The 11,952-nt window shown below is 39.9% G+C and overlaps 1 protein-coding gene across 1 annotated transcript; it reads right to left on the bottom strand.

The window, feature by feature from the left end:
* Positions 1-11,239: 11,239 nt before the first annotated feature.
* Positions 11,240-11,527, bottom strand: LOC139436210 (cornifin-like). Its single transcript, XM_071207292.1, has one exon. It carries the CDS (start codon positions 11,525-11,527, stop codon positions 11,240-11,242), a length of 288 nt encoding a protein of 95 aa, XP_071063393.1.
* Positions 11,528-11,952: the final 425 nt, after the last annotated feature.

Below are 11,952 nucleotides of genomic sequence, written 5' to 3'. Positions count from 1 at the left end.
CTCTCACTAAATAAATTAATTAAGAATCCTGGATATTACATATAAAATAAGCATAAGAAATAGTTGAGAAGTAAAAGCAGAATTGGAACAAGAAAAATGAGTTACCAATTTTCTGAACGTACTTTTTGCTTGGGATATCTCAGATATGGTGCTAGAGAAGTAGGGAGATAGCAACACCGATCACTAAAATCCCAACAAAAGCCTGGACTCTCTACCTGAAGGACCAAGAAAGGGTTAACCTAGCAAGAAATGAAACAAACAAACAAAAACTTGTAGGCAGTTACTGTCCTGCTTTAGTTATAGAAAAAATGTGGACCAACCCCCAGTACCCCCAGCAAAGGAGAAATGAGAAGTCTTGATGTCCACCCTTGCCAGACTGTTAGAGGTACTCCAAACTCTCATTCAGATTGGTGTAAGAGAAGGTCAATTAGGGATCTAGGACTTTCATTCATATCAGACCATTAGTGAGGCATTCTTTGCTCTCCCCACTGGGATAACATCAGATGAGGCCTAGTGGAGAATCAGGATTTAAACTACCACGCCATGCTAATGAAGGCACCCCATCTTACCATCACTAAATGGAGATCACTAACGAGGTACCAGTAATGAGTTGGGATAATGGGGAGCCAGAATGTACACTCCCATGTAGCAATAATGATGAGCTCTTTCCCCTTGTGTGTCAACAAAGGCCAAATGTGGAATATGGACTTCTACTTCTAGTTGACAGTAACAAGGCAGTGCCTTCCCATTTCCTCTGCTGGAGTTGTTTGAGAATGCCAGCTACAACAGGAGGTTTAAATAAAATCCATAGTCTCACCACAATACCATGGAAGCCTGAATTTTAATAAAAATTTATTTGTTATGCCAAGAACCAGGAAAATCTCAACTGAATGAAAAAAGCCAATAGATGTCAACTGAGATGACAGAGATGATAGAATTAACATCTGACAAGGATTTAAAAGTAGTTACCGTAAAAATGCTTTAGAAATAATAAGAACCACACTTGAAATAAATAAAAAATGTAGTCAGATTTGGCAAAGCAACAGAAAGTCTCTGCAAAGACATGAAGAAGAACCAAGTGGAAATCTTAGAAATGAAACTTTTGATAACTAAAGTAAAACTCGATTGATGGAATCAACAACAGAATGGAAGGGACGTAGAAAAGATTTAGTGAATCTGAAGATAGAATAATAGAAGTTACCCAATCTAAACAGCAGAAATAAGATAAATGGAAAGTTGAACAAAGGCTCAGGAACCTGTGGGAACATAACAAAGATATCATTTTGTCATTAGAGTTCTGCTAGGGGAGGAGAAAGAGGGCATGGATGAAAAAGTAATTGAAGAATAATTGCTGAAATATCCTAAATTTGGTAAAAGACATACACCTACAGATTTGGCTGAATGAATACCAATCAAAATAAGCACAAAGAATACATGCCATGACACTATATAATTGAACTTCTCAAAATTAAAATAAAAGAAAAAAAGTTTTAAAAGCAGCAAGAGAGAAATGATACCTTACCAATAGGTGAAAAAAAAACAATTTAAATTATAGTGGATTTCTCATCAGAACCCATGGGTGGCTAAAAGGAAGTCACAGTATTCTTTCAAGTATTGACAGAAAAGAACTATCAACCCAACGAAACTATATGCAGGGAAAATATCTTTAAGAAAGAAATGGGAAATTAAAGCATTCCTAGATGAAAGAAAACTAACAGTATTTGTTGTCAACACACCTACTCTAAAAGTGTGGATAAAGGAATGTCTTTACACAGAAAGGAAATGAAGGAATCTTGCAATGTCAGGAAGTAAGAAAAACAATGGAAAAATTAAATCTATGGATAAATTGGTTTTTACTTTTGGGTTTAATTTTCCTCCGGTTTTCTTCAGTATGTATAACATCTGATGCAAGAATTATAGCACTAATACTAATACTATTCTAATACTATTCTCAATGTTTTTTAAAGGAAATATTTAGGAACAGTTATATTATATACTGGGGAAGATAAAGGGCCATAAAAGAAGTTTCCACACTTCACTAGGATTGGTAAAATGAAAATACCAGTGGATTGTGATAGGTTGTGTATTCATAATATATTATCTGGGGTAACCACTAAAATATCTATACCAATGTATACTATCAAAAACACTAGGGTTAAATCAAAATGGAATTATAAAATAATATTTAAGTAACTCATAGTAAGTTAGTAAGAAGAAAACAGGGAACTGAAAAATGAAGAGGAAAAGTAGAAAACAACAAAAAATTGACAAAGTACTAATGCATCAATAATTACACTAAGTGTAAATGGTCTAAATGCAACAATTAAAATACAAAAATTGGCAGAGTGCATGAAAAAAATGTGACACAACTATATGGTGTCTAAGAAATCTGTTTCAAATATAAGGAGAGATGTGTGTGTGTGTATATCTATATATATATCTGTATCTATCTATCTATCTATCTATCTATCTATCTATCTATCTATAGAGAGAGAGAGAGAAAGTAAAAGGATGGTAAAAGACATAGAGCAGGAGTGATTAGATAATATCATATGAAGTATCTGTTTGAGTCAGGATAGAATAGGGAACTAAGGAAGAAGAGGGCAGAGAACCTAATAAGTCACACAAACGCCACTTGGTAAGAGAAACTGAGGCAATGGCTGCTGGCTAGCATTAACTTGCTTTGCCACATAGGCAAGTTAAGAAGGGGCAAGTTAGAGCACATACTCTGAAGCTTACAAGCACACATTCTGCAGCTTACAGCACATACCCCAAAGCTGCATTATCAGAAGGCAGTCAGCAAGGAAGGAAAGGGCACCAAATACCTAGCTTTCAGGCTACCTCATGTCTCATGGAGAGTGACCAGAAGCTAATACTACCAGTCAACACATCCTGCCAAGGTCATGGAGAGTAGCTAAAAGTCAATCACTATTGAACAGCAACTTTACACTCCTAAACCCTTGCTAATCAGCATAGACCCTGGAGTCCTGTACCCCAATAAAATAGAGGACCCCAGGGCAGAACTCTACATTTCTCTCCCTTAAGAATGCCTGCCCTAAATTCTGAGGGTGTACTTCTGTTCTCTTGCTTTCCCACCCAGTAAATTCTCAGCTGGTTTGATTAATCTGTGGCTTGTCCTTGAATTTTTCTCATGACAAAGCCAAGAACCCAGACCCTGACTCCAATAACATCTTTATGGTGAGCCAGCCAGGAGAAAATCCTCGCTGGTAACTCCCTCTTCCATCCAACAAGACTTGTGATTTTTGATTTCTAACTGAAGTCTGTCTATGGTGTCTTCTGGGTGGAGGATATGGACATATATGTCAGTCCATGTAAATATATGCCACCATTTCTATATGGGCCTCTGGCCCTGCTCCCAAAGAACATAACTCAGTTCACTTAGAGTCTTTCTACTCCCTCTTCAGAGGTGATAAGGGTTAGCCCCCATGCCATGTAGATCAAGGAGACTCTAGGCAGCCAGTGACACTACCCTTGGAGCCTGACTGGGGACATTCCCTGAGACAAATAGGAGTCCAGTGGGAGTTTGGGAACCCAGGAGACCTGCCCCACTCTAATACCCATCCAATATAAATGTTGCTACCTCTGTCATTTCCTCAAATACTCTCAGAACTTTCTGTCTATGTCATCTTACCCTTTCTCTAACTTCAACCATCTCCTCCCTCTATACCTCTAAAACCCTCAAGGTGATCACAACAATGCTATGTGTCTTGATTTCTTATGATAAGCTTCTCTGCAGAAATCTTAAATAATTGGGCTTGTAAAATAGATAGGTTCTGGTTAACTCTAGGCTTAACCCTCACCCATTCCCTAAGAGGTCATACAATCAATCTTAGGTTACTTCCTCAACTGCCCCTCCAATTTTGGGTCCCACAGGGGACAGCGCTGAGCAAGCCCTGCATGGGTCTGTCAGTCTGGAGCAGTCAGACATGAATACAGTAAACATGGGAGTGATGAGTCCAATGGCATGGGAATGCGGGCAGTTTGGCTTACAGTGCAGCAAATCTTACAGCTGTGTCTGCAAATGTGAAAAGGACCAGAGAAGGTCTAATAAGAACCTAAAGCCCAGGCAGTGCACTTGGATCAGAAAATGGGTATGAGGTGGCTGGTATGGGAATGGAGGAGTTGAATATAGAACATAAATGAGAACAAAAAGAAAAGAGAAAGAATTGCTAAATCCAAAACTTAGGTTGACAAATGGTTGGCCTAGACACTTGGAATGAGTGAGATAGAAATAAGGAAGAAACATAAAGCAGCTCAAGGTACAAGGAACTCCCTCAACAACCAAGAAATTTTTTTTCAGGAATTATGGATGTCACTGTCCCAGTAAAATGAAAGAAAGTGAGGGTGAAGAAAAGAAGGAAGAACTGTGAAGAGAAACCAAATGTACACTTCTTTGCACAAGTCATAGACTTGAAATGTGCCATCCTGTGCATAGTCTGGGCCTCAGTTTCATCACAAGAAGCAGTAACCTGCCTCTAAATTGCTGGCCAAGTGGGGACAATTCTACCAGTTACAAAGTAGAAGAGGTGAAGAAAGAGAAGGAGCTGAGATAGAAAAAAATGATTATTCATTTAACCTTTGACTGACATCAACTGTCAAAGTCAGGGGGCAAGGATGAAGGCCGTGCATTGTGAGTGAATGGAGTATAGGAATATTCCATGTTTCCCAACAGAAGTTCTAGAATTAGTATGGAAATATGTGGAGAAGGACATACACAATGGCTACCCCAGCAAGGCAAAATTGTTCCTCATCCATGGGATCCGTTCCTCTGGGATCTGCTACAGAGCCTCAGAAATATTCTGGATAACCAGGACATATTTTTTTCCCTCTAGCTCAGCAACATCTTCACTGGCTTGTTTTAATGGAATGAAGTTATTGAAATGAAATAGTATTAAGAACAACCAGCAAGATGGTAGCAGAGTAAGGAGCTCCTAGAATCAGCTCCTGCTCCAGGGCAGTTAGTAAACACCCAGAGCTCTCTGGAGCTAGCTGAAGCACTGGTCTGAGAGCTCCAGGACACCAGAAGAGCATCCTGCAACATCCTTGAAGGTATGGAAGCAAGAGACTGCCCATCTGCAGAGATTTGTAAATACATCACTTCATGCCATGTAGGCCAGTGCCCATCCTCCACTGGAGGCACAAGCTGCCTTAGGAGCTGTTCCCTGGCTGGAATTGAAAGCTCCACTTTCCAAAAATGGGGGAGGAAGAGATAGTTGGGCACAAACTTCAGCTACTGATGAGTAAATTCAGCAGTCCAAAGTATAATTCTCAGAACAGGTAAAGTCTGAACCTATCCAAGTCAGAAAAAGACCAGTAGCTGCCATCTTAACTCCATGCCTGGCATGAAGGGAAGTAGGGTGGACTGAAAATCACACTGATGGTAGGGACTGTCTTCTTTTCATCCTGATTGGATTGAATCTCTAGCCTAGGCCCCAACCCCACCTCTGGCAGGGGGAAAGCTGTGGGGTGCCTGTGCCAACCTCTCCAGGAAATTACCGGCCAAGCTGTGAAGGCCAGTAATTATGCTACCTTGGCAGCACAAGCCACCCAGGAGCTATTCTGTGGCTGGAATTGGATGCTCCATTTCCCAAAAACAAGGAAAGAAGAGATGGTTGGCCCCCAATTTCAGCTACTTATTGGTGAAGTTGGCTGGCTGGAGTACAGCCTAGGAACAGCTAGAGTATGAAACGGTCCAGGTTGGAAAGAGCCTGTGGCTGCCATTTTGACTTTGCACCCAGCATCATGGGAAGCCAGGCTGACTGAAAATCACAGTGATGGTAGGAACCGGTTTCTTTCATCCAGATCATCCTGCAGCCCTAGCCTAGGCTTCAGCCCCACCTCTGGCAGGGAGGAGGCTGGCAGGCCTGCACCAGCCTATCCAGGTAATTGCAGGTACATTTGGTTGGCACAGACTGAATAATCAGAAGTCTACCTGGGCAACTGCGGTCATTTTGGACCTGCACTGCATAGATAGCTGCCCACATCTGTAGCTCCATCCCTGCCCCAGGCAGGAGAGAAAGGAATGTGAAGCTTTATTTGTCTCTCTGGGCAATGACAGTCTAGGCATGCATAACTTGGATTATTCACACAGCTGTGACTCTGGTCCTACCCATGGCAAAGAATAAAGTTGGGAGAACCTTCATCAGTCCATGGGACAATGAGGGCAGCTTGAAACTTCACAGCTTATCGCACCAACTACATCCTTGGCTCCTACTGTACAACCAGCAGGGAGAAAGGGCACGAAGCCCCAAACTAAAGAGAGAAACTGTGCCCAGAATAAATACTCTAGTAAGCCAGATGCTGACACCTACAAATAATTACAATTCTCACCAAGAAACAGGAAGCTATGGCCTAGTTAAAGGAACAAGATAAGTCTCCAGATGACATAAAGGGGTTGAGACAACTAATCATAGATGTTCAAACAAATCTCCTTAATAAATTCAATGAGATGGCTAAAGAGATTAAAGATTTTAAGAAAACACTAAATGAGCACAAAGTAGAATATGAAAGCATAGATAGAAAAATAGCAAATCTTATGGGAATGAAAGTTTCAATAAATGAAATTTTAAAAACATTAGAATCACATAATAACAGGTTTGAGGAGGCAGAAGAAAGGATTGGTGAGCTTGAAGAAATGGCCTCTAAAAGTGAACATACAAAAGAACAGATGAAGAAAAGAAGGGAAAAAATTGAACAAGGTATCAGGAAACTAAATGACAGCAAAAGACATGCAAAACAAACAAGCAAACAAACAAACAAACAAATGTGTCATGGGTGTCCCAAAAAAAAAGAAGAGAAGAGAAAAGAGGCAGAAGGAATATTTGAAGAAATAATGGTAGAAAATTTCACAGCGCTATTGAAGGACATAGATATCCATGTCCGAAAATCACAATGTACTCCCATATGAAAAAATCTGAATAGACCAAATCCAAGACACATACTAATCAGAATGTCAAATGCCAAAGACAAAGAGAATTTTGAGAGCAGTAAGAGAAAAGCAGTGCATAACATATAAAGGATACCCAATAAGATTAAGGACTGATTTCTCACCAGAGACCATGAAGGCAAGATGACAGTGGTATGAAATATTTAAGATAGTATAAGAGAAAAATTTCCAGCCAAGAATCTTATATCCAGCATGATTGTCTTTCAGAAATGAGGGCGAGTTTAGAATATTCACAGATAAACAGAAACCAAGAGAATTTCTAACCAAGAGACCAGATTTACAGGAAACACTAAAGGGTGTGCTAGAGCCTAAAAAGAAAAGACAGGAGAGAAAGTCCTGGAAGAGAGTGTAGAAGTGAAGATTATATGGAAGAACATTCCATGCTCATGGAAGACTAAATATCATTAAGATGTCAATTCTACTCAAATTGATATACAGATTCAATGCAATCCCAATGAAAAGTCCACTAGCATTTTTTTAATTGCAAACATGATTTTATCAAATTCCTTTGGAAGGGTGAGTGGTCCTGAATATCCAGAAACATCTTAAAAAGGAAAATCAAACTCTCATCTCCAGACTTTAAATCATATTACCTACCTATAGTGGTAAAAAACAGTATGGTACTGGCATAAATACAGACACATAGACCAATGGACCCAAAGTGATGGTTCAGAAACAAACCCAAACATGTATGGTCAAGTGATTTTTGACTAGCTTGTCAAACCTACACAGCTTGGGCAGAACAGTCCATTCAACAAATGGTGCCGAAAGAACTGGATATCCATAGCCAAAAGAAGGAAAGAGAACCCCTATCTCACACCTTTTCCAAAAATCAATTCAGAATGGATCAAAAACCTAAAAATAAAAGCAAGAACTATAAAGTTCCTAGAAGAAATTGTGGGAATATACCTTCAAAACCTAATGGTAGGTGGTGGATTCTTAAAGGACATAAGAGGAGACTGAGATGGACTACTGATGCTTAATGTATGCAGAAATTTTAATTAGCTGTACTGTAAAAGTGTGGTAATGCATAGAGTGGGTGGTAACGCCTAGTGAGTAACAACTAGTTTATAAATGGGAATATGGCTCAAAATGGTAGTCTAGGAATGTAAATGCCAATTGGCAGAATGCTAGAGCATAATCTGGGAACTGAATAGCCCAGTAAACCAAGTGTTGGTTGAGAATTGTGGTTGATAGTACAGAATTGTGGTTTGATGGTGTACATAACTTTGATGATGTACATAACTATTGCAGTGTGGTGGGAATGTGGAGAAGCACGGGAAAAATACAACTGGTATGACCTATAGACTGTGGTTAGCAGTAATGATATAATATTCTTACATCTATGCCAAAGATGTACTGTGCTGACAATGGGGCAGTATAGAAAATGCATTATCTTATCTGTATCTAATGCTACAACACAGTGTGGTGTGTTGATAGAAGAGTGTTGTTTGGGAATTCTGCACATGTGCATGATTGTTTTATAAGTTTTTGACTTCTGCCATAAAAATACATGAAAAATAATAGTAGGTTGGTTTGGGGGGAAAATACACCAAATGTAAGATAAGGACTATAATTAGTAGGAAGATTTTGGCAATATTCTTCCATAATTTGTAACAAACGTCTCATGACGATGCAAAGTGTTGGTGGAGGGTTGATGTATGGGATCCCTATATGATGTTATGCATGTTTGCTTTTACTATACACTTATTGTTTATGTATGTTCACGTATAAAGACAATAATAATAATAGAGTGGGTTGGGGGAAATACTTTGGGTAGTAGTAATATTTTGACAATGCACTTTAATAATTAGTTAAAAATGTTTAACAATGCAAGGTATTGGTGGTAGGACGAGGTACAAGAGTCCTGTATGATGTTATATATGTTTGTTTTGTAAGTTTACAACTATTACTATACACTTATTGTTTAAGTATGAGTGATATACTTCAATAAATTTTTAAAAATCAAATAGCAGTATGTAATATATAATATGGAAAATATAGAGCAATTCAAGAAAGAAAATTATCCCTAACCTATAAGCAGCCACAAATAAACACTGTTCATTTTTTGCTGTATTCAGCATCAGGATTTTCCCCCTATAAACCCACATGCATGCATACATTTCTAAAAAGATGCACTTTTATTTTTCATATTGTTTGAGGACTCCTATTTATTCATATGACCTGAACACTTTCCAATTTCACTAATCATTCTTCTATAATACCCTTTTTAATGTTTGCAGTATAATTCCAACATATAGAAACCCATCGATAACTGAACTAAATCACTACTGATGTGCTTTCAGGTTCTGAGAAACTTTTCACTGTTTAATACAATGCTGGAATGAATAAAATGTATAAAATCTTTGTGAAAATGCATGATTATTTTCTAAAAATAAATTTCTAGAATAACATTGGTGGCTCAAGGGTCAGGAAGAAATTTATAGATTTTGATTCCTCCTTGAAAAATTTCCCTTTATTTTAAAGTATAAACTACTTTATATTCATGAGAGTTTTGTATCTTAGTATTTCCCCACTCAGGATCAGCCTATTTAATTGTGATTGATTCTGGAGTTATCTCTAGATTCTTCCAATGTTGAGATCAGCGGTCACATGAAGCCGCTAACGACATGCACACCTTTGCATACCCAAGTGGCGTCATCCTCTCCGTCATCCTCTCTTGCTGATCTGACAGCTACTAGTCACAACGTGATGACTTGTTGGATAATTTCCATCTCACAACTTCCGAATATGACTGGAGTTCTTGCCAAACCTGCCTGGAGTGTGTGTGTGTCACACAGGTGTGGCCTGTCACCTCCTCATGCTCCCTGAATAGTATGGACCACCCACTTTCTCAAGCAAGGGGTTTCACTCCTCAATAACCACTGCAGCACCTCTGAAATTTTCTGTTGCTTTCTCTGCTTCTGAAGACAGCTCCTTAATACCCCAGGCATCCTCAACACAGACTTGCAAACATGCTGGTCATCCCCCAAACCAAGAAAACTAGGTGCAGGGAAAGAGCCAGAAAGTGGGGTTCTGGAGACCTGGATTTTGGGTGTGATTAAGAAACAAAATTTTGAGGGTGACTTTAATTCTAATTCTCTTCTTTCTGGGTAACAATTATGCATCAGGAAAATGGAGGGACTGACCTAAGTGCTAAGTCTCCTTTTACCCTTGACATTGTGTAGCTTAATGACCTGCTCTTTTCCAGCTTCGTGGCTGGTTATTTACCTTACCTGGAGCATGTACTCCTCTTTCCAATCCCTCCTTAAAACTCACCTCCTTTTTAAGTCATTAAATAAATCTGTTTCCACGGGAAGAGAAATTATAAGAAGAATATGAGTTGTGTTGTGTTGTATGTGTGTGTTGTATGTAGGAGAAAGGGATGAATATCTCCTAGAGGAGATTGCAAATTATCCAAGGGGAGACACTATGCATCCTCCTCTCCCTCTTCCTGGTACAGTTTCCAGCCTCTCTGCACTCAGTGAAAAGAAACACAGCCTGAGCTGCTATAGGTGGAGGGTATGTATGTGATTATGTGAGTGAGATGAATATGCACAATGCCTAGGTCTTTGTGTGAGTGTAGGTGCTTGTATGTATTGGGTATACCTAGGAAGGAAAATGAGTAAAGAACAACAATACCATTTAAGTATTTAGGTTGTGGGCAGGGTACTCAGGGGCAGAGCTGGCTTGGAGCAGTCTCCAGTGGGAAAGAGGCAAGGCTGGGTGATGCGCATGAGGAGAATTCTGCTCCAGCTGTGGCCCCCAAAGTCACAGATTCTGGGAACCATCACACATCACAGTGCTGACTCCCCAGCACTGGCCCCTCAACATAAACCCACACATGCTTCTAGAAGCATGCCATGCCCAGACCAGATGACTTCTGCACCACCTACCCTCAGGTGTGGTGCCTGTTCCAGCATAGAAGAGCAAGGAAGGGGCAGAGACAGCCAGTGACACACCCAGGAGTAGAATTAAAAGTGATTTAATAGATGCAGAGTAGGAAACATGAATTTGTTCTCATCCAGAAAATCTCTTCAGTTAAAAACCTGCAAAACTCTGCTGAATTCAGAAGCCCAGGGGACTTTTCAGAATTTTGTAAGGAAAAGTATCAGAGTATTTTTAGGATGTGGATAAGAGAGGGTTTTGACTCTCTTATGACAACACACTGATTACAAGGTTTACAGGCAGTTAAGATACAAAAGCAGATTGGAAGAAGGTGATCGGCATTCGGTCAGCTCCTCGAGGACATTGTTGCGGGTGACGTTTCTTCTATTTGGTCTTCTGCTGGCCTGGAGCTGGAGTGATTATTGAGGGACTTGGTGGTGGGATCTCGAATTGGTCTGGCTGTGGGATGTTGGGGCAGCCTGGCTCAGGAAACTTGGAGTGGTCTGGCTCAGGAAACTTGGTGGTACCAGGTTGTGGGGCCTTGGCGTGGCCTGGTTCCTTGGTTATGGGAACAAATGGTTCTTGAGGTGGAGGCAGGCTAGGCTGTTTCACCTGTTGCTGCTGAGACTGAGGGGGTGGGATGCAGGGCTGTTTCTGCTGCTGGGAACTCATGCTCAAAGGTGGCTGGACCTCGAGATAGAAAAGCTGACTCAGTGATTTGATTAAATAGAAAAGTTAGACAAGTACAATGCAAAATATGCCTAATTTCAGGCCCTTTTAGAAGTGCAAGTCTCTCCTCTCTTCCTTTCTCTTACCCAGACTTTGAGATCAAAGGTTGCTCTGATGATTCCAAGTGCCCTTTTCTGAAGAAAGGTTTAAAGGTGACTGATTCTAAGCCATGCGAGCAGAGCCCTTCCCTATGCTTCCTTTGTTCCCAGCACATTTTAAAATCCATATGCACAACTCAGCACAATAGGAGACTGTTGAAATTGATGTGAGGTCCTAGCTTTTAAATAATATGGAAAGGTGATATAGCAAAATAATCTGGACTCTATCTACCTATGTCCAAAATGAAGTGCCTTAGTTGTCATAGGAAA

Source organism: Dasypus novemcinctus, chromosome 13 (assembly GCF_030445035.2).
Source record: "Dasypus novemcinctus isolate mDasNov1 chromosome 13, mDasNov1.1.hap2, whole genome shotgun sequence".
Taxonomy (NCBI): domain Eukaryota; kingdom Metazoa; phylum Chordata; class Mammalia; order Cingulata; family Dasypodidae; genus Dasypus; species Dasypus novemcinctus.
Note: the sequence above shows the minus strand (reverse complement) of the source record. Positions and strands in the feature narration are given on the sequence as shown.